Source organism: Camellia sinensis, chromosome 12 (assembly GCF_055761805.1).
Source record: "Camellia sinensis isolate YWXY chromosome 12, ASM5576180v1, whole genome shotgun sequence".
In the NCBI taxonomy this organism is placed as follows: domain Eukaryota; kingdom Viridiplantae; phylum Streptophyta; class Magnoliopsida; order Ericales; family Theaceae; genus Camellia; species Camellia sinensis.
In genome coordinates, this window is record NC_138972.1 from 37316517 (window position 1) to 37340169 (window position 23653).

Sequence of the window (23653 nt, forward strand, 5' to 3'; positions counted from 1 at the left end):
TTGGTGGGCAGGGGGAAGTTTAAGAAGATGGAAAGAAGGTTGTGGAGAGCTATACCTTTGGCTGTTCTAGGGTCCCATTTAAAATTTCAAATAATTATGGAAAGAGTGTAAAACAACAACAAACTTCTAAGGCTCTTTTCAGAGAGAATGAGGGGAAAAAATAGGAAAATTCAAAACATTGGAATTTAGCCAATTAAAATAAAAAATAGATTCAAATAAGTAATGGATACCTTAGCTATCAAAATCATACAACTCAAGCAGAAGCAGTATGACAATTCTTCTTAAAAGAATTATTTGTATATTTATCGCGAGTTTCATAGGTAAAAGAAGAATTTACACTACAATTAAACTTTTTCTGAAATTTTATCCATAATATCCTTCAGACAAGCTCAACCTTGGGAAGGATAGTGGTAAGAAAATAAAACTATTGAATGTAATAAATTACTAATAGTCACCTCTCATGTTGCTTCATTAAAACACTAACACAAAATTGATGACTATACGCATTGATTACATTTAAATATGCGTGCCACATAACAATCAAAGTTATCGAATAATTTTATAACATAGTAGACTACTATATATCATTTGTGTGTGTGTGTGTGTGTTTTTTTATTCTTTTATATCACTAAATTACATGATAGATATTATTTGTTTTTATTAATTGTATAAAACAATGAACCAATCATGAATATTTATGCAAGAGGTAATATAAAACGGTGATAAAAAAAAATAGTAATATACATAATTTCTCATTATAAAAATATAAAAACTGTAACTATGATTTTTATGTAAGTATGATGGTTCAGAAAATAAAAAATAAAAATTGGTAAGAAGAGGGTTCAGGCAAAAAACTTCGGAGGGTTCATTGAAATAACTGTGGGTGGCATTTAGTGAATCAGATATTTCATTTTTCCCCTATTATTTTCTTTTCCAGTGTTTATTTTATTTACTTAAATATTTGTGTCTATCAATGAAAAAAAATGCATCTTACTTAAGCTTTTTTGTATGTTTTAAAGAGGTTAAATTTTTCATTTCAAGGTTTATAACTTAACAGGTGTAGTAGGCCTAGAAGAATAAAAGAATGAATTGGCTTAATCTCAATTAAGGTCATCCCATGAATGTATAGATCAATTTGTACAATATTAGGAAACTGTACAAGATAGGAAATAATATAGAAAATGAAATAAAATCAAGACCTAAACAATGGCCATAACAAAAAAAGGTCCTATTCTAGAATATTTTGTGTACTATATTTCAACACTCCCCATCAAGCTGGCGTGAAGATATTTGATAGATGCAGCTTGGCAATGAATGACTGAAGCAAAGATGGTCCCACAAACTTGGTAAACAAATTTGCTAACTACTATGAAGAAGAGACAAAGGATGGACTCACAATACCAATTCGAACCTTTTCTCTAATAAAATGTATGTCAACCTCAATATGCTTGGTACGCTCATGAAGCACAGAATCAGAAGATAAGATAATGGCAGACTTGTAATCACAAAATAAAGAGGAAGGTGCAGTTTTAGTAAAACCCAACTCTGCCAAAATAGAGCAAAGCCAAAGAAGCTCACATGTTCCTTGTGCCATAGCTTAATACTCAGCCTCTATAGACGACCTAGACACAACTGCTTACTTCTTACTTTTCCATGATATAAGATGATCACCACAGAAAGTACAGAAGCTAGATGTAGAATGTCGATCAGTTCTTGATCCTGCATAGTCGGCATCGGTGAAACAAGAGAGTCTAGATTGAAGATCAGTTGTGAAAAACAGTCCCAAGCCAAGAGAAGTCTTCAAATACCTCAAAATATGAAGAACTGCATCAAGATGCTTTGTACGAGGTGCATGCATAAATTGACTCATAACACTAACCAAAAATGTCAAGTTAGGTCTAGTGTTGGTCAAATAAATGAGGCGGCCTACAAGACGCTGATACATGCCAGGGTCATCCAACAATTCACAGACTCTGATGTGTGCTTGACATTAGGATCCATAGGAGTAGAAATAGGTTTACGCCCTAACATACCAGTATCCTTAAGGAAATCAAGAGTATACTTTCTTTGAGACAAAGAAATTCCCTATTTCGAGCCTGCAACCTCAATCCCCAAAAAATACTTGAGACTTCCTAGGTCCTTGATATCAAAAGTCTAACCCAAGTTCTCCTTTACTTGACCAATGCCGGTAAAGTCATCACCCGTGAGAATAATATCATCTACATAAACCAACAAGATGATACACTGTCCCACATAATTACGCTTGATGAAACAAGTGAATGGCATTGAACAAAACCCATGGAAATGATAACAGACCTGAAGCGACCAAACCATGGTCGTGGAGACTGTCTCAAGCATATAGTGATTTGCGTAATCGACACACTTTCCCCGAATACTCCCCCCAAGTCTGAAAACTAGGTGGAAGATCCATATAAATTGTCACAAGTAGATCCCCATGAAGAAATGCATTCTTGACGTCAAGCTGATGAAGAGGCCAAGAATCTGATGCTGCAAGAGAGATGAGCAGACGTACATAAGTAAGCTTAGCAACAGGGGCAAAGGTGGTGGCAAAATCCTTGCCAGGAATTTGTGTGAAACCTTTGGCCACCAAGCAGGCCTTGTAACGGTCAACTGAGCCATTTGCAAGATACTTGATAGTGAATACCCACTTGCAACCAACAATGCTTTCCTCATGAGGGAAAGGTGTAATATCCCAATTATGGTTTTGTTCTAAGGCTGCCATCTCAGTCTGTATGGGCACTACCCATTTTGAATTCTGTGGGGCCTCTGACACAGAACAAGGAATAGACTCTGAGTCAAGTTTGCCAAGAAAAGAGAGATAAGAGTCGGAAACCTTGTCATAGGAAAGATATTGGGAAATGAGATGATTAGTACTACTCAAATAACTCAAACGAGTCGAAGGGTGTCGAGCAGGTGGTGGGTTATGACGAGGAGGTGGAAGAGGTGGAGAAGATGGAGAAGAGTTACTTAACCTAGAAAGCAGAGTGGCTGCAAAGGGCAGCTGAGAACGTGGGCGATGAGAGTATCCCTACAGTGGGGGAGGGAAAGGAGGGGAAGGTTGAGGAGAAGGAAGGGAAACAACCTCAGCCTCAACCTCAACCTCATCCAAAATTGGCACTGGACGAACACTAGAGGAAACGGGTGTAGGTGTTTGTAAAGGGGGTTAGTACCAAAGTATGGAACATCTTCACAAAAAGTAACATCCAAAGTATGATGAAAATGGTGAGACACATGATCATAGCATCTATATCCCTTGGACACGGAAGAGTACCCAAAGAAAATACACCGAATGGACGTGTCATCTAATTTAGTGTGAGTAGGACTCTAATTTTGAACAAAACAAGTACACCCAAAGACACGAGGTAATATAGGAAACAAAGTTGTAGTGGACATAAGAATATGGAACGGAATAAGACCATGCAACACATGACTGGGTGTCCTATTCATGAGGTAAACAACAGTGAGGACAACCACATGCCAATAAGATTTGGGAACATGCATTCCCCAAAGGAGACAACGGACTACAGACATGATGTGACTTTTTTCGTTCAGCAACACCATTTTGTTTAGGGGTCCGAGGACAAGTAAGTTGTTAAAGAATACCAGTCTGATTAAGATAGGAACGAAATTCATTAGAAATATATTCCCCAACATTATCAAAATGGATATTCCTAACAATTGTCCAAAATTGAGTTTTAATCATTTGTAAAAATTGAATAAAAATTTAGAACACTTCAAACTTACGATGAAGAAGATAGACCCAAGTGCACCAAGTGTAATCATCAAGAAAGGTTACATAATATTTATAACCAAAAGAGGCAATAACTGGGAAAGGTCCCTACACATCAAAATATATAAGGTCAAAGGCAGCAGGAGCATGAGTCATGTGAGGGATATAGCTAGTACGAGTATGTTTAGACAACTCACAAACCACGAAATGAAATTAAAATCTTTGCAAGCTGTATTAAAAAGGGAAAAAAGCTGACATAAATACTAAAAATTAACATGACCTGCACAAGCGTGCCAAAGTTTCAATGTTTGAATGTTAAAAACACAAGACAAAGAAGCAGGCAAAACAAATGCCTAGAAACTAGATGAAGAAGAAGTAGAAGGCTCATCCGGTGGGTCCCTATAGTAGTAAAGTCCATCACGCTCATAGCCGCTGCCAAAAATCCTCTTCGAACTCAGGTCCTGTAAAAGACAAGAAGAGGGTAAGAAGATGACAATACAATTACACTGTTTGGCAAGACGACTTATAGATAAGAGATTATATACAAAATTGGGGACATGTAAAATAGATGATAACGTAAGGGTACGAGATAAAGACACAACACCCTTATAATGAGTAGAAATTGAAGAATTATCGGCGAGGTAAACAAATTAGGCTATAGTAGTAGGGACTAGAGAAAAAAGAAAGAAAAACTCACCTGTCATATGATCATTAGCCCCAGAAGCCAGAATCCATGAGGCACTAGCAGACCGAACATGGAGAGCAGTAGATGCACCTGTAGCAAGGGTGGCAGCAGTGGAAGGTGATGGGCTATGAGCACTAGCAAGGGATCTGAGTTGAGCCTGAAGCTGACCAATTTGAGTCTATAACTCTTGCAACTTAGGGATAACAGAAGGCGCAGAGGCCGGAGCAGCTTCTATTAAAGTAGCTGTGCGAGGGATATCAGGACCACGAGGATGAGTAGAATGTTGCCTCAACTCAGGATGAAGTTTGAAGCAACGAGCCTTGACATGTCCAGAAGCGCCACAATGATGGCAAGTAATGGAACCCAAAGAACCCCGTGCACCAGATTTGGCAGCAAGGACCATCTAATCAGATAAAACTAGAGAGGCTGATGAAGAGCTCGACTGAACCAAATGCCGACACCGCTCATTACTATCAATGGTAGCGAATGCTTCATAGAGGGATGACATAGGAGAGGTATTTAAAATTTAATTCCAAAGAGGTTCAAACTTAGAGTTTAAACCCATTAAAAACTGGTAAGTGTGTTAGCGAGTAAGACGTTTGGACATAAAAGAAGCAGCATCAGGTAAATTAGTCAAGGGTTCATATTGAGCCAATTCTTCCCAACGAGCCTGAAGGTATCCAAAGAACTCGAACATAGAAAGGCCCAAGGCAGACTGGAAGGCACGAGCAATATCCTGATAAAGCTCAAAGATGTGAGCATCATTATGAGCATGGGCATACATTTGGGATAAGGCACACCAGAGGCTAGGGAGTGTGTCACAATAAAGAAACATATAATAGATATGATCCTCCATAGAACTAAATATCCAACCCAAAATGGTGAAATTATCAATATACCACTGGGTCCATTAAGGGTCGGTCATATCAGGCTGGGTAGTAGAAGGCAAAAGCCAATAAGCTTTGCTCTTGCCCCTTAAATAGAGTTTAAGGGAATGGCTCCAAGCGGCAAAATTTTCCCTATTCAGCACCACACTTGTAATGTGATGAACATGAGTATGGTGAGAAAGAGAAAAATTAGAACTCATGGGAATAGGTTTAGTGGTCTTAGCAGAAGGAGCAGAAAAAACTCAAGGCCTAGAAAAAACTTACTGCAACATAGTCCAAAAAACGAAAGCAAGAGGCCAGAAAAAATCAACAACTTATCCAATTAAATGCGACCAAATAAAGCCGGTAGCCCACTCCACAAATAGGAGAGAGAAAAAAAAGCTCAACACAATAACTTGCAGCACCCAAACAAGGAAAAAGGGTATAACCAACCCTAGGGACAAAACCAAACCAGTCTCATTCACATAAGAGACTAATCGATACTCACATAGCCCTTGGCAGGGGTTTCTAAAGACTGCCAAGGGTCAAGGGTTAAGGAAGAACAGTTGTCGGCTAGTGGGTAGGGGCTGGAAAGGAGTTTCAGTTGGTGGGCAAGGGCTAGGAAGGAGTTTCGATTAGTTAGGAAAGGAAGAGAGAGATTGTCGGCTAGTGAATGGTGGCTGGAAAGGGGTTTCGGTGGTGGTTGATTAAAAGAGAGATGAAAAGAGGGTGGCTAGGGTTTTTTAGGCTTTGATACCAAGAAGAATAAAAGAATGAATTGGCTTAATCTCAATTGAGGTCCACCCATGAATATATACATCAATATGTACAATATTAGGAAATTGTACAAGATAGGAAATAACATAGAAAAGGAAATAAAATCAAGGCCTAAACAATGGCCACAACAAAAAAGTGTCCTATTCTAGAATATTTTGTGTACTATATTTCAACAAGCCTTTTGTTATGCCAAACTCAATGATGTGGAAAAAATTGAACGGAAAAGCATGTGATGTTGTTTTTCAAATTGATTCCTATTTTGTGTGAATTTCATTGTTTGTGATTATTTTAACAACTTCACTAACTTATATACCAATGGCTTCTGTCATTCAGGGGTTTCTTTACATTCCATGTCCTTGTCGTGGCAATTGCTTCTCTTTATCTTTTCCTATGTTCAGATCTTTTTGATGAGGATTCGCATAAAGAGTTAATTATTAATAGAAGGTCGACTTTATCGAATAGCATATTGGGGGGGGGGTATGTTGTTGCAAAAAGAAAGAAGCACTGTGAAATTACTATACCTAGTAATTCTAAGAATAGAGCGACATCAACAACCACCATGATGAACACATAAATACACAATAGTTATACATAACAGGGTAGAGAGAGAGAGAGAGAGAGAGAGAGAGAGAGAGAGAGAGCATACAAGAGCAAGGGAAGTTTGGATTTGCTAATCAGAGTCACAAAACAAGTTCGAAAGGCACCCAAAACAACTTTTGATTTTAAATCGAAGAGAAGGGAAAAATGAAAACCTTCGTCTGTGAACCGTCGATCTTCGCTGCCGCCAAACCAATCTCACCGCTGAAGAGAGAGCACTGTTCCAAGTCAAAGTATCATAGAGAGAGATTGAAACCGTTTCCCTTCGAACCCTCTTTTTTTTCCTTCTCTTTGCGATTTTGCTTTGAACAATTTTCTATGTTCCTTTAGAACACATTAGAAGCCAAAGAGTTTGCATTTTGATAAAAAAAATTTCTAATATATTTTTGGTGATTGGTGCAAGAGTATTTTTTTTTTGGTGCCTATTTTTTTTTTTGGGTCATGCCATTCACGACATAAACTATATGTCGTGAAAAATAGAATATGTTTACTGGCTGGCATACATGTGCCGTGTGTAGTTGATGTACTAATGGCATGCCATATGTATGTCATAGAAAGTTTTATTATTTATAGCTAATATTGTAAGTTGTAAAAAAATCACCATTATTAGCATTAACAGCCTAAGCAACAGACATGTCATGGTTAGAATATTATTTACGACATGCAAAAAAAAAAAAAAAAAAGTTGTAAAAGTGAAAAAGTGCGGTTTGCATTTATTGTATGTCGTGGATATGATGTCGTAAAAACCCAATTTTGTTGTAGTATGCAAATAAAGCAATTAACAAAAACTAAAAAAACATGTAAAATAGCTATCCTACATGATGATTATGTTATACTAACACCATAAGATGATTACGTATTAAAAATAAAATTAAAAAGCTATTGAAATTTTTTAAATAGAAGCACTTACCCATTGGTTTAAAGGAAACCGAAGAACGTGCGAAGAAAAGTGAGTTTTGCTTGCTTGCAAGCTTTGCTGTGGCTCAGCTTTGCTTAGATGTGCTTTGCTTCAAACCTCATATCTACTTTAGGTTGTAGAGCTACTACTAGGGTTTTTGATATTTTCAGATTTAAAGGCTTTGGGTGAAGGGAGGCAACTCTCTTAAAACTCACTCAAAAACTTGAAACCCCCAAAGGGTGGGTGTAGACACTCCATTTTTGACCGTCCTCAAGACTTTGACATCATCGTTTGAACACTCGATAATCATCCATGCTCATGTTCGTTTTGAGTTTCCAAAGGTCTCGGCTGCGTGCCTTGCCTTAGGATCTCTCAACTTGTCTATTTTGTGCTTGGTTGTGAACCAAGGACTTGTGGTTTTGCTTCTGAGGGAAGATGGTGGCTTGTTTGCCATCCCCTCAACCCACCGGCCAAGGCTTGAAGCCATCGGCCTTGTTTTCTTGTCATTGGCCAAAAGTGTTGGTCGATCGGCACTTTTTTTGGTCGGTCAGCACTTATTTTGGTCGATCGGTCATATTTTCTGGCCGAGGCCTTTTCGTTGCCTTTTTCAGGCATTGTGCATGCTAGTGAGCACAGACCCTCCCCTCCATACACGTGTATGGAGGGATTTGAACCAAAGCTTAGCTTCTCTAAGAAGCTTTGAACTTGATTTCCTATAAGAGGGGAGCCTCCCCTTGTTTTCTAGAGGTTCAGCAAAAATAGATATAGAGTTCATATATCCCTCTCTCTCTATATCTCTCTCTATATATATATTTGTATGTGTTTTGGTGCCTTAAAAGTGTATTTTGTTCATACTTTTGCACTATAGCACCTAGTAGATCACCTCCATTTGGTTGCTGAGGCACTAGGGAGTTGGTTTCAGAGTTCTTGGGCTAGTTTTGATCCAAGGGAGTGGCTGGAGTTGTGTTCTTGAAGGTGTTCTTCAAGGGTGAGCAACTAACCTTTTGTTTCCCCATTTTGGCTTAAGCTTTTAGACCTATTTGCATATTGTTTTAAGCTTAAGTATAAACTGAGAAAAGTTCTGATTTTGTATGCTTTAGATGATTGTTTAAGGTTACTCTTTGGTTGAGGGTTGTCTACCCCCTCTTAGGCCTTGTTTGGAGCCATCTCTTTTGGCCTTTGTTCTTGCTTTGGTTTGACCTTTCCACCACTGAAATCCATTTTCAGTGGTGGAAAGGTGGTTTTAGAGTCTTGAATAGGAGAGGGACACCCCTTTCTCCTTGTGTCTCATTTGCTTGCTTTGATGGCTTATAATAGTAACATGTTTTTTTAGCTTGTTTTGGCTCCATTTCAGCAAGTATTTGGTGTTATTTTGTCATGTTATACCTCTGTCTAAGGTTGGTTTAGTGGTCTCTTGCATGCACCATATACTTGCCTTGTAATCCCCTCTATTGCCTTAACATGCTTTGTGGTTTAAGCTATGGTTTTAGCATGATTTTGACTCGACTCAAAGGAGCTTTTATTCATATTTCGGCATCTTAAAGCTCTATTTCATGTTATTTTGATCATATATGCATTGCTTTGCATAGCTACCATACATTCTAGCTTGTTAGCTTTGAGAGTCCAAGTCATTAGCATGCACTACAACAAAAAACATTTTTGGTGACACTTTTTAGCAACCAAACAAAAATTTAGTTGCCAAAGATACATAATTGGCGACAGAATATTTGTGGTCACTAAAAAATAAACTTTTGGCGACGAATTTATAATTTTGGTCGCTATTGATTTTGGCGCCAAGTGAATTTCTTGCGCGGGAGCGCGAAAAACTTTTTAGCGACCAAATTAATTTATAGCGACGGAACATTTAGTCGCCAATTGTATTTGTTTGGCGACAGACATTCCTTGGTCGCTAAAAATCTTAATAATATTTTTGGCAACCAAATTAATTTGGTTGCCAATAAATTATTTGTCTTTACAAATTTTTTATTGCCAAAAATTGTTGACAAGTGAATAAACAATTTGGTACAGACAAATAATTTATAGAAATAATTTGTACTTTTTAAAGACAAACAATACAATTATTAAAGACAAATTATTAAAGACAAATAATTTCTATAAAGACAATTATTCCTATAAACAAAGTTTGCCAAAAATATAGAAATAATTTGTTACAAATATTTGTTGATAAAAATAATTTATAGTAATAATTGTATAGAAATTTGTAGCAAATTAATAATTTCTATACAAATATTAATTGTTACAATACAAATATTAATTATTTCTATAAAGACAAATATTAATATGTTTTCTATACAAATATTAATTGTTACAATAATTTCTATACAATTATTTCTATATTTCCATACAAATATTAATTTATTAATTTGGACCAATCTATTAATTTGTCTATAAAAATATAGAAATAATATGTATAGAAATTTGTAAAAATATAGAAATAATTAATTTGACAATTATTTCTATAAAGACAAATAATTTATAGAAATAATTTGTATTTTTTAAAGACAAATAATACAATTATTAAAGACACATAATTTCTATAAAGACAATTATATCAATAAACAAAGTTTTTTATTTTTTACCAAATTATTAAAGACAAATTAATTTGTATTTTTTTTTACCAATTTTTTTATTGCCAAAAAATGTTGACAAGTGAATAAACAACCAATTGACCTAACTTCTTCTCATTTTCTCATCCATCTGAAACGGCACACAGCACAGAACGACACAGCAGTGCTCGGCGGCAGCACTTCTCAGGTATGTTCTTCTTCTCTTCTTCTTCTCTTCTTCTTCTCTCCCTCTCATTCTCCCTCTCCTTCTCCATCTCCTTCTCCCTCTTACTCTCTTGCGCCGCTGAATGGGAAAGGCACAACAGTGCTCGGCGGCAGCAGATCGCGACCCTTTTTGGATCGCTGCTCTGTTCTCTTCTCTATCTCTAATATTCTGAATGTAGTCCCTCTCCCTCTCCCTCTTGCTTTCTCGCGCAGCCGAATGCCAACGGCATAGCAGCGCTGGGCAGCAGCAGATCGGCAGCAGATCAGCAGCAGATCGCGACCCTCTTTTTGGGTCTCTGCTCTGTTCTCTTCTCTGTCTCTAATATTTTGAATGTAGTCCCTTTCCCTCACCTAGGCTTTCAATTGGGTTATATGATAGAGAGTAAGAGAATGTCCCCATTGAGCAACCAGAAAGTAGGCTTTATTTGCAACCAGTTAAAATGCATATTTGAGGATTTATTTTCCCAGAAAGTTCACTAACTAATCACTTCATTATTATTGACAAACATGTACACATGCATGCATATTCACACATTGAATACATGTTTTGATTGTGTGACCAGTAGCAACATATCACAAAATGAGGCCAAAATGAATGACTTTGTTGAATGTTTCTCAGTTTGAGAATATAGAGCATTGAGAGGGAAGATGTTTTTCCACTGTCTGATATTTTAATACTGTATATAGTGGGAGATATAAATACCCTTCTGGGAGTAAAAAGTGCCTTTGGTCACTAACATGGATAAGAAGAGATGATTGGAGAAACACTTTTTTAGAGACTCATAATCTCATGCCGTTGAATGAGAAATCGGGTGTCCGTTGTGTTTTGTACAGAACAGGGGTTGCTATGACTCTTACTAGGTCTGACTCCAAACCTATTAAGATTATCTAAATTGTTCATTTTCTATTATTTGTCAAGCATATTATTTATGTAAAAATCAAATTGATTGAACATTGATTACCACATGATGATTGAATAAAATTTTATTTTATTTTCAAAATGAATTATTTTTCAAAATCACTTTGTTTTTAATATAAATGTGATCTCTAATCGTATAACTATCAATATATCTTATCAACCTAATTATTTTATAACTATCAATACATCTTATCAACTTAATTATGTTTATAAATTATGAATTTGTTTGGCATGACCTATTGTAACACACTTTTTTATCATTTTATTGTTTTTGAGTCGTATCACCTCTTTACATTTCTACATATCTTTTTATAAAAAAATAAAAAATATACTTATTTAGATTATTCTAAACCATCCTTATATATTAAAAATTTATTACATAATGAAAAGTGCAAATCATGTTGATGGGTTTAAGTGAGTCACACTAAATAGCCCTTTGCTGACCCGAAGCGACATGGCTTGGTAGGCTCCCCATGAATGAGGGGTGAATTGGGGTACAAGTACAAGTTGCTAGTTGGCAAATGATACTATTACTCCTGTAATTTAAGTGAAACAGCACTTTAATTTTCCTTAAAATTATAAAAATTAGAATAATATTTCATTTAAACTATAGAATTAATGATATAATTTTTCTATAATTTATTTTGAATTTCATTCTAATCTTTGTAATTTTGTACATAATTTTTTTAATTCAAAATATGATAACACAGTCAGATGGGCTACATTATAATATAATTAAAAGTGTAAAAATTAAATTAAAATTATAAGAATAAAAAATAGAAAGACTAATGATGTAATCTAGCCTTGCTGATATTACTACCAAAAACACACTTTTTATTTTTATTTATATTTTTTTAATAAATTCAAACCAAAAACACACTTTATTAATTGGTCGAACCGACACAAACATTCATACCGTTTTATTTTGTTCAAGACAAAGATTTCACACCCCACTGTAGAACACCACTATCTCAAACCTGACAGTGTTCGTAGATAATATACAATGAAGCTATTACAATTATTGATTTATTAAGTTATTGTTTCATTAAAATAATTTTGTATTTTTATAAGAACACATACTATAAATAATATACATCTTCTTTTGTTGAAAACCATCTTCTTTTCCTTGTGTTTGACCAAAAAGCATTGAAGTGGAATAAGTGCATCCACCATCTTCTTTTCCTTGTGTTTGACCAAAAAGCATTGATGTGTTTTGGGACATGTTAATTGAACCTCACTTTTCATATTTTTACGGATGATATCTCCTTTTAAGAAGTACAATAATTTATTTAGGTGTGTAGGTGAATTGTTTATTTTGCGCATATCCATGAGTGTCCTTATACGTTATTTGACATTCATTTCATGCCCATATCTCTTCATTAATTTCATGTATAGTGCGATTTTAATTTAAAATTTGATTTACAATTATCAATTATTATAGGTTATCGGTTAATGCAGAGAGATAAAAAAGCTGCACTCGTTCGTTGGGGGCAATTACTACATCAGGTAATCTTTGACTATTTGTTAAGGCATTTTAAATTTATTTAGAGAAGTTTGACACTTTTTTATTAAATTTGTGGGTATTAGAGGATTCACTTAATTGTATTCTTAGGATTCACTTATTGTATTCTTAGTTTCGTTTTACTATTGTGAGCATTCATGATATAACAAACAATTAGATGATCCAAGGAACTATTTGATATATAAATAAGATAAGCCCAAATATGCTAATTAGGGGGTGGTTGTTGTGTTTTGCTACAAAAATCTCAATTCCATGTCTAACTCAACAAATAAATAACTCAAATTGCTAAAATAAATGAATATGCTTTTACAAAAACAACTAAACTAATATGTAACAATTTGAAGACCATAATTTATATAGCAATTATAATTTATGTATCTCTGTCATCACTTACTATATAATTCTTTTTCACTCTTTACTCTACATTGCATGCTTTACTTGAATAGTAATTCTTGTTTATCAATTATTATTGTTAGTACAACTTGTCAATAAATTACACATACCTAATTTAGTTAAAGGTATATATCTATGTCATCACTTACTATATGATTCTTTTTCACCCTTTACTCTACATTGCATTTCCTTTTTTTTTCTTCTTTTTTTTTTTTTAAATTTAGTTAAATGACATAGGACCACTTACCTATTGAATATTAGTGTACATAGTGATAAAGGAATTTCACATAACATTGGCTTTTTAGGTGACCAAATATGGACAAGAGTTGGATGTCACTTAAGAATAGAATGAGTTCCCAGTATCGAGATGGCGTAAAGGCTTTTGTTCAGTTCACAATGTTAAATGTAGGGCCAAATGGTAAGATTCGTTGCCCTTGTATGGACTGTTTGAATTGTGAACAACACACTAGTAAAATTGTGGAGTATCATTTGGTCGTGAAAGGAATGTCCCCTTCTTATAAGACTTGGGTGCATCACAGGGAATCTGTTCCCATGAATGAATCTCATGCATTGAATAATGACGACCACAATGACTTTGGAAGTGTTGGGGACAGAATGGAAGAAGATATAGACAGAGATCAAGATGAATTCCTAAATTTGTTAGAAGATGTTTACATGGGGACTATCATGAATGATAATGAAAATGAAGGGGATGAAGAAGACGATGACGATGATGTGGTTAACAATGTTGAAGGAGTGGATGTGCGCAACTTCGATAAATTATTGAATGATGCTCAAACAGAGTTGTACCCTGGGTGTCGTAAGTTTTCTGTTTTATCATTTGTTGTTAAGATGCTTCATGTGAAGGTGTTGAATAAGTGGAGCAATAAGTCATTCAACATGTTGTTGGGGATATTAAAGGACCTTCTACCGGTAAGTGATCAAGTGATCCCATGGACCCTTTATGAAGCCAAAACATTCTTGCGTGACTTAGGCTTAGGATATGTGACGATTCATGCATGTAAGTATGATTGTGCACTTTTCTGGAAGAAGAATGCAAATTTGGAAAACTGTCCGATTTGTCAAGAGTCCAGATACAAGTTGAATGATGGAAAAGGTAAGAAAATTCCTCATAAGATCTTAAGATACTTCCCGTTGACACCGAGGCTGCAAAGATTATATATGTCAAGAAAAACAGCTGTAGATATGAGATGGCACAAAGAAAAGCGAGTAGATGATGGGATATTGAGACACCCGGCTGATGGTGAGGCGTGGAAGGATTTTGATAGGCAACATCCTATGTTTTCCCAAGAGGCTCGAAATGTGAGGTTAGGGTTGGCTACTGATGGTTTTAATCCTTTTGGTAACATGAGCAACTCGTACAGTATGTGGCCTGTGATTATTGTGCCTTACAACTTGCCTCCTTGGAAATGTATGAAACAATCATTTAGTATGTTGTCATTGCTTATCCCTGGACCACAAGCACCAGGTAGAGATATCGATGTTTACATGCAACCATTAATTGATGAGCTGAAAGAGTTATGGGAAGATGATGTGCTTACGTATGATACCTCAACTGAATTAACTTGTTGAATGCATGCAGCTGTTATTTGGACAATTAATGACATTCCTACATATGGAAACTTGTCTGGATGGAGCATGAAAGGTTATTTGGCTTGTCCCACATGTAACAAGAATGCATCCTCACAACGATTGAGAGGTAAGATAGGGTACACAGGCGCTTGTCGTTACTTGCCTGATGACCACCCTTGGCGTAGGAGTCGACTTTATAACGGTAAGATTGAGTTTGTGTCAAGACCTTTGGAGTTATTAGGGGAACAAATCTTAGAACAATTGGACTCAGGGACATACAGACCATTTGGAAAGCATCCAACCAATAAGAAAAGAAAAAGGGGAAATTCGATATTGAATTGGACTAAAAAAAGCATATTCTTTGAGTTGCCATATTGGAAAACAATTAAACTCCAACACAATCTCGATGTTATGCACATAGAGAAGAATATATGTGATAGTTTGCTTGGAACATTATTGAGTATAGATGGAAAGAACAAAGACACAGAAAAAGCGCGCATGGATTTGGAAGATATGAAAATAAGGAAGGGGTTACACCTAAAGAGGCGTGCCGATGGATCATTTGAAAAGCCCCCAGCATTGTACACTTTGTCCTCAAATGAAAGACATGGTTTCTGTGAGTTTTTGAAGTCAATTAAGTATCCTGATGGTTATGCGGCAAACATCTCAAAGTGTGCAAGCACAAAAGGTGATAAGTTAACAGGCCTAAAAAGTCATGATTGTCATATCCTTCTACAGCGACTGCTTCCCATTGGAATGCGTGGATATCTTCACAATGATATATGTGTCACATTATTTGAGTTGGGAAATTTCTTTCAACAGCTTTGCTCGAAGACATTGAATGTGAAGGATTTGGAAAAATTAGAGGATCGCATAGTACTCATATTATGCAAGCTGGAGAAAATTTTCCCACCGGCGTTCTTTGATGTGATGGTCCATTTAGCCATTCATTTGCCCCATGAAGCCATTCTTGGTGGGCCTGTGCAATATCGGTGGATGTACCCCATTGAAAGGTACTTACTAGCTTCTTCATATATTAGAATAGTTAAATTGTAGCACAAACTGTATATATATTTATGAAAATGTGAGTATGTGTAATAAAAGTATTCTATTGTTTGTTTCATAGGCTACTTGGAACTCTAAAAGGGTATGTTGCAAATCGAGCCCGTCCAGAAGGTTCGATCGTAGAAGCTTATATTGTCAAGGAGTGCCTCACATTTTGCTCAATGTATCTGGGTGGGGTCGAAACTGTATTTAATCGAGAGGAACGAAATGTCGATGTTCGTGTGCATGAGTCTGGGTTAGAGGTCTTCACACAAGATGTTCGTCCTTTTGGGCTAATGACAAGGGTTTCTGATGTGTCTCCAAAAGAACGTGAAATGGCTCATTGGTTTGTCTTGAATAATAGCCTTGAGTTGGACCATTATCTAGAGTACTTTTTTTTTTTTTTTTTTTTTTTTGGGTCCAATTATGTTTTCAATATAATATGTTACTTATCAATCATATGTTTGTAAATAGGCAACACAAAAACCTTTTAGAAAATCAAGGTGCATGTGACATCACGAAGAGACAGAAAGAGGAATTTCCCAAGTGGTTCAAAGAACATGTAAGCTATAAGCCTAAACTTTATTGAGTTATACTTACATTAACACTAACATAATGATTGAAATTGATATGTCATTATGTAGATGAACCATTTACGAGCTCAAGGATTACCAGAAGCAACTGATGAATTGTGGTCATTAGCAAATGGTCCTAGTAGCATAGTTAATTTGTATTCAGCTTGCATTTCCAATGGTGTTCGATTTCATAGTAAAGATCGTGACAATCGTCGTAAAAGCCAAAATAGTGGGTTGGTTGTGAAAGGGGAGCATGAGGGACAAACAATTGACTTTAATGGGTACTTGAACAGAGTGTGGGAGATGCATTATATACTTGGACATCGAGTTGTTTTATTCCAATGCGAATGGTTCAACACCGGTAGCAACAGAACATTACACACTAATGCACATTTCACAAGTATTGATGTCAAAAGTCGATGGTATAAAGATGATCCATTTGTCTTACCAAGTCATGTGAAGCAAGTTTTCTACGTTGATGATACAAAGTTAGGTGGACATTGGAAAGTCGTAGAAAGGCTACAACATCGAGGAATGTGGGATGTACCAGAACAGGATGACGTTGAACCTGATAATGTATTCCAACAAAATGAAACAACTGATGTTGTCCCAATTAGCATTGCAGACCCCGTCACAATCTTACTTCATAGGAATGACATTGATCCTCAGATTATCCCAAGTGAGGTGGTTTTAGAATCAGTTAGTCGAGCACATGACGATGGTGTTGATGATGAAGAGACATGCGATAACGAAGATCATTACTAAGAGCATTGTCACTATCCGAGAAGATGAGCTATATAGCCATTATGATTGTAATATAGATTTTGACATGGAACTTTAAATTTTTATGTTTTGTATGACACTGTTGTTTAGGCTCCGTTCTTGTCTGAGTTTGAGCACAATGATTATCCAAGAATATGTTTCAATGTATCTATGTTTGTGTGTGTCCCTTTCTCTTTCTATTTCTCCATTTTTCTTTGTTTCTTATGCCATGTTATTGTTTAGTTATCACTCATGTGCTGATATTGGTTCTATTATACATCCATTGATATTAATGTAAATGCTTATTTTACATATGCTTCACACATGTAATTGTTGAGTTGTTGTGGTAGATGGCAGGCCCTGGTAGAGTTAGAAGCGCAGCATCATCTAAAGTTGGTTTACCTACTCAGCAAGCTCCAGCTAGAGTTGCTGCCCCTATTGAACATGTACCAGCAAACTTAACTCCATCTGCTCAAAGTGTACCATCTACAAATGCTCGACGTATCCAGGCTGCACCATCTACAAAGGCAACTACTACTCAGGCTGTAACATCTACAAATGCAACTACTACACAGGCTGCACCATCTACAAATGAAGGTACTACCCAGGCTGCACCATCTACACTTACTTTGCGTACCCGTTCTACACAGGGAAGGGGTCAGACTCGAGGGAAGAGCATAGCGCATCTCATAGCTAAAAATGGTGGCAAAAAACTTCCTGTTTGGGTCCCTGCAGATGCCAAGGTACCAGTAGGGCCTTATGCCACTCCATTTGCAAATGAAGTTGGATTGCAAATAAGGATGGCTGCACCTATAATTGGCATGAGTAAGTGGGATAAGATTGACGAGATTCATAAAGCCCCAATCATTCAGGCAGTTCGGGTACTTGTATTTGTTGTTTTTAAAATAGTTAGATTATCACCTTCACTTACATTTTAATATTAATAAAACTATTCATATATTTGCAGGATAAATTTGAGATTGTTGATTATGATGAGGATAAAGAGGTTCGGAAAACAATCGACAAGAAGTGTAAAAACCTTTACAAAAGTTGGCGTAACAAGATGAAGACGCATTACTCAAAGTTGGTAGAAGCTGGTGTTGACCCTTACACTAAGCCATACAAAGGGGTTGACCATGAGGCTTGGGTATACATGATTAATCATGTATGGCTTAATAGCGATCATCAGGTAAAATTTCATAACTTAAAGAAGCGTGTTTCAATTTCAATTTAATTTTACTAATCATTTACTTTTGTAGGAATTGGCTGAAAAAGGAAGGAATAGTCGATCGAAATTACCATATAATCATACAATGGGCTCTAAGTCATTTCAAGCTGCAATGTATAAAGAGGTGATGCATTTAATATATTTGAAAGTGTGATTGAGTTAAAATTAATTATGTATACTTACTTTTAAATTGATGGAATTAGGGTACTGCGAAGGTTGACATTGTAGACTTCTACAAAGATTCCCATTGGAGCAAGAGAAAGGCAGATTGGATAGCTCCAATATGTGGTGAATTACATGTAAGTATGCCAATCAATATAATTACATATTTATGTAATTGGTTATATTTGTTAAAGTTGTTTAAAAATTGAGAGGAAGCTTTGAAAAAACGACGTGAAGAGTCTTTGAAGCCTGGGGCAATACCTTTAACTCAGGAGCAGCTGTCAATTGAAGTTCTTGGAACAAGTAAATCAGGATACATAAAGGGCTTCGGAGTTAGTCGAAACCCATCCTCATCCAAATCTTCTGTTAGTACACAAGCACATGTTGATGTGGTTTCGAGCCTACAAGAACAAATAGAGTCATTGAAGAATTTGGCTGAGGTCCAGCAAGAACAAATTGCAGCCCAGAACTTGGTAACATAAGAGCAAGCTAGAAAGATTGAAATGCAAAACAAAAGGTTTGAAGAGATTGAAAAGTTTATGAGGATGCACAAGGATAAGGTAGACATGCAGGTTGATGAAGATGATTGTTCATCAGAGGAATTTTATTGACAGCTTGCTCTGTAAGTATACTTTTCAGAATTTAATTTTCAGATCACTAAAAACACTTCACTTAATATATTTGTTAAAACAAGCTGCTGCTATGATGCTCTTCAGTTGGCTAGTTTGCCTTATTTGTTGATGTATTGTTCTTCTTGTTGCTGGTTGATTAAGTTAATATAAATTGAAAATAAGTTGGAGGAATAGGCTAAAATGGTTGGTTGAGATGCAAGAAAAAGTTGAATGATGACCATAAATAAAAAATGTTAGCTTGATTGGTAACAACTACACCTAAATGGTTAAATGAGTTCTTCAACAATTCTCTTTCTTTCTTGTAATATAGTGAATAATTTTCCTTTTGTTCTTATTGTAGCAAAAACTCTCTCTTGCAATGAATCTATAAGATCATCTGTTTAGCATTTGAATTTTCATTACTCTTTAGTTCATTTTTTAAGTGACTCTAAGCTTCACAGCATAGTAAAAGGTAATTAGAGTGGAGCATGCATCCACATTGAAATGGACACTAATGAAAATCTTCATTGGGCTAAGCTGCCTTTTCTACTTTGTCATGTCAATGTAGGACAACATTTTTGAAACTGCCTTGAACAGGATTTCTGGCAGATTTAGGTGAACAAAATATTATTGGGCTATGTACTCATTTGTTGGAGAAAGTTTCTAGGGTTTGTAGACATTAAGATGAGAGATTTGGCTTGATGTTCAAATGGATATGTTGTTCTTCTTCACCTTTATGATAAATCTTATTTCGTATCATAGCAATAAGTCGACCGTGATCGTCACATAGGGAGGATCTCATCGCTGTTCTCGACCTAAATAAAGTACCGCCATGGTCGACTAGGTATGGGGTTGCTACTTCTAAATTCTCAAATTTTGTCAAGTTATTGGATCCATTTTCTATTTTCCTTTGATTTTTGAAAGAAAAAAAAGGGGCCTATATTATGAATTCTGGTTTCATTCCTTGTTTGGAGCATTTCTCTATTCTATAGGAAAGTGAAAGTGCCAACTAGCCTATTGGGGCTATTACCCAAGTTCTCTTTTTTGGTGCGCTCGCGTGTGTGCTAATTTTGTTTGGTTCTTTGTTCAAGAAGTGTTTAGAAATCAGTTTTTGTGTCATTTCAACCTTGTTTTCCAATTTTGTAAAATGATTTGGTTGTATTAAATTGTATTTCTGTTAGGTATTTGTTGGCTCTTTCCTTTTGGGTTTATCCAGTGTTATACCTTGGCTCTAATTGAGTAGAAACCAGATATTTGTGTTGGTTGTTCGCTATTCTTAGTTTGTGGATATATCGGAGGCTAGTAAGCTTCTATTAGCAGTGAGGAAAGTTAGTTAAGTTGGTTAAGGATTCTTGCTATTGGGATTCTTGCCACTAGTATTCTTTAATGCAAACTCTTTTGGTCTGACTTGATACTACAAGAGATCTGGTTAATTGAGCTGGCCTCATCTTTGATCTCCACATTATCTCTATTTTGGTCTCACGTTTGGATCTGCTCCCAATTTTGCTGCTCTCTAATATTTGTGTTGGTTGTTCGCTATTCCTAGTTTGTGGATATATCAGAGGCTGGAAAGCTTCTACTAGCAGTGAGGAAAGTTAGTTGAGTTGGGGAGGAAAGTTAGTTTGTGGATATATTAGAGGCTGGAAAGTTAGTTGGCTGCTATCTATCTATTGGCCGTGATGGCTATTGTAGGTTTAATGCTAGTGGTTTTGTATGGTGGGATGTGTAGGTTTAGAGAGGAACTAGAGAAAAGAAAATAAGAGTTTAGGAAGGAACTAGAGTTTAGGAATGAGAGTTTCAAAGAAAGGATGATTTATTATCTCTATGTTTTTGAGATTGCTGCTATATTTTGTTTTTAATCTAGGGACTAAAGATGTGGTTTAATTTCATTATCCCAATGTTAAACTCTTATTATGTTTCCTAAAAATATTATAATGCTATACTAGAAATGTCACATATCTCATAATTTGACCTTCATGTAAGTAAAAACAGCCTCAAGTTTAAGATTTAGGTCCTTCTGATTTCAATTTAGTCATGAAAGTAAAGTTAGCACTTTGGATTACATCTTATTGCAGTGATAGCTCCTACTCAATTGATATTTGCTCTTGTTTTGGAACCTTGAAATTGGATTTCATTAGTATTCCATAATGACATAAATTGAGCTAGGTTTTGGTTGGACAACATGTGACTGGTTTACAAATTTATAGAGATATTGCTTGTAATTAGTTCATCTATGCCAAGTTTAACTGGTGAATTATGTGTTACTTTTTGATTTTGGTATACTGAAATTTTGTAATTTACCGTAGGAAAATTTTCTCTCAATTTGTTCATCTATAATGTGAAACCAATGTTTTTAGACCAAGACCTTTATTATTAACATTTTAACATTATAATTTTTTTTTTCATATGTTTGACAGATTGGCAATGGATCGAATATAGTTCGGGGAGCATCAAAGGATTATATTTTGAATTTTTGGATATATTTTGTCATAGGTTTTTGTTATGAATCTGCAAGCTTGGAAGGTTTTTTGGATTGGCAATGGATGAATTATAGTTTGGGGCGCATCAAAGGATTACATTTTGAATTTTTGGATATATTTTGTCATAGGTTTTTGTTATGAATTTGCAAGCTTAGAAGGGCTTTGGGCATTACATGTTTGAAGTTTAGGATTGTAAGAGATTTGTACTTAAATTGGATGTTTTGGATTTGATATGTTGTTTATATTTAATATGGTACTACTTTTGAATTTAGTTTATATTTTGGATGCTTTGCGCAAATGTGTTGGTTTGAATTATATTTTGCTTATGTTTATAGGTTTATGAATGGTGTATTGAACAGGGAAATTGTTAAAAAAAATTATAAATAATGAATTTTTGGTGACAGGTTTTTTAGTTATAAGTTTACTTTTGGTGACATTTTATTTATGTTGCTGAAAGTATGTGTCCATAATTTTTTTAGCGACCCAAAACTTGATTGGTTGCCAAAATTTTTAACATTCAACAACCAATTCTTTTAGTCACTGAAAGATATTTTTAGCGACGCATTTATATGTCGCTAAAACTTAACATGTCATCAGCTAAAGGTTATTTTTAGTGACTAAATGTTACTTTATGGCGACGAAATTTTAGTCTTTTGGCGACGAAAGCATTTGGTCGCCAATTTATTTATAAAGACAACCAAAATTGATTTGGTCGCCAAAGCATTTAGTGACAGGGCTTCAGCGACCAATTTTGCTCATGTCGCGGACACTTTCAGCAACCAAAATTACACTTTTGGTGACCAAAAAATAGGTCGCTAAAAGTGTTTTTTTTTTTTGTAGTGATGCACTACTTGGACGCTTTTTCATGATTTGTCATCATCTCATATGTGATTTCAGTCCATGTAGTGCAGCCTTACACTTGCATTTGTCATCCTTTCAAAGCTTTGAAGAGTGGGTGTCTTATGCCTTAAGGTTGGGTCATTGTGCATGCCTCCGTGATTAGGTCTTCGGGATGCCATCTAAGTGGGTTTTTGGGCCTATTTTGACAAGCCATATCTCTGTTTTTCATTGGTTAAGTTATGCCATGTTTGGTTATAATGGGTGTAGTGTAATCCCCTTTGTTGGCCTTACTTGCATCTTGCCTTCGGCCTTTCATTTTGGCTTGTTTTAGCTTTGGCCCTTGCATGTTTTAGACTCCATTTAGCATGATCTAGGACTGTTTTGGTTGTCCTTGGCTCTTTGGAGCTTGTTTCATGTGGCCTTAGTACAAGCTCCTTGGCTAGCCTTAAGCCTTGAGCTTTCTTGCATGTTATGCTTGACTTGTATGTGTGATTTGGCATCATCCTTGACATCATTTCAGAGCATGTAGTATTGTCATACATCTATGCTTGTCACTCTTTAGCTGTGCTTAAGAGTTGCATCTTTATGCTTTAGTCCTTGGGCCAATTGGCATGCATGTTTGCCATGCCTTTTTCATGCTTCATTTCCATCATTTCTTGGCATTTTGGCCACTGATTTGGGCATGGCTGAGGTCTGCCCATTTCAGTTTAAGTCCATCTTGCATGATCCTTGCATATTGTTGCATGCTTGTTCCATTTCGTCGTTATTGCATACTTGGTACATTGCATTTTTCATGCTTCGTACATTGTACATTTGCATGTTTAGGTTGCATAGTATTGTTGCATACTTGTTGCATGCAATGTTGTCTACATGTTAGGTTGCGTTGTATTGCCTTTGGCATGCTCATGTTGCATTGCATTGCATTTCCATGTTGCATTGTATTTGGCATACTTGCATTGCATTATGTTTGGTTTGGGATGTCAAACCAAACATGAGGACCGAGGGACGTTCGCACTTGAAGTGACGAAATGTGCCTCAATCCTCGGTCACCGACACTCTTGATCCAACATGATAGAGTTCTAGGCATTCGTGTGTTTTTGTGCATTCATTCCATATTGAATTGCACACTTGGCTCCTTTGGCCATCATGTATCGACAT

General features: G+C 35.9%; 3 protein-coding genes across 3 annotated transcripts; all 3 read left to right on the forward strand.

Moving 5' to 3' along the window:
* The first annotated feature begins 13515 nt into the window (after positions 1 to 13515).
* Positions 13516 to 14793, forward strand: LOC114293448 (uncharacterized). Its single transcript, XM_028237522.2, has one exon. The coding sequence runs from the start codon at positions 13516 to 13518 to the stop codon at positions 14791 to 14793; it is 1278 nt and encodes a 425-aa protein (XP_028093323.2).
* Positions 14794 to 17177, forward strand: LOC114293447 (uncharacterized). Its single transcript, XM_082896789.1, has 4 exons — positions 14794 to 15806; positions 15920 to 16225; positions 16312 to 16399; positions 16482 to 17177. The coding sequence occupies exons 1-4, from the start codon at positions 14794 to 14796 to the stop codon at positions 17175 to 17177; spliced, it is 2103 nt and encodes a 700-aa protein (XP_082752915.1).
* Positions 17178 to 17524: 347 nt separating this feature from the next.
* Positions 17525 to 19147, forward strand: LOC145803505 (uncharacterized). The gene is made up of 5 exons (XM_082896790.1): positions 17525 to 18055; positions 18142 to 18363; positions 18434 to 18526; positions 18606 to 18701; positions 18777 to 19147. The coding sequence occupies exons 1-5, from the start codon at positions 17525 to 17527 to the stop codon at positions 19044 to 19046; spliced, it is 1212 nt and encodes a 403-aa protein (XP_082752916.1). The 3' UTR covers positions 19047 to 19147.
* Positions 19148 to 23653: the final 4506 nt, after the last annotated feature.

Bases quoted from the DNA above. Each gene is read 5' to 3' on its own strand.
- LOC114293448 (XM_028237522.2), top strand. From the start codon at position 13,516: ATGGACAAGAGTTGGATGTCACTTAAGAATAGAATGAGTTCCCAGTAT.
- LOC114293447 (XM_082896789.1), top strand. From the start codon at position 14,794: ATGCATGCAGCTGTTATTTGGACAATTAATGACATTCCTACATATGGA. The intron at 15,807-15,919 runs GTACTTACTAGC...TTTGTTTCATAG, and splicing joins TGGATGTACCCCATTGAAAG to GCTACTTGGAACTCTAAAAG. The intron at 16,226-16,311 runs GTACTTTTTTTT...GTTTGTAAATAG, and splicing joins GAGTTGGACCATTATCTAGA to GCAACACAAAAACCTTTTAG.
- LOC145803505 (XM_082896790.1), top strand. From the start codon at position 17,525: ATGGCAGGCCCTGGTAGAGTTAGAAGCGCAGCATCATCTAAAGTTGGT. The intron at 18,056-18,141 runs GTACTTGTATTT...ATATATTTGCAG, and splicing joins CAATCATTCAGGCAGTTCGG to GATAAATTTGAGATTGTTGA. The intron at 18,702-18,776 runs GTAAGTATGCCA...AAAAATTGAGAG, and splicing joins CAATATGTGGTGAATTACAT to GAAGCTTTGAAAAAACGACG.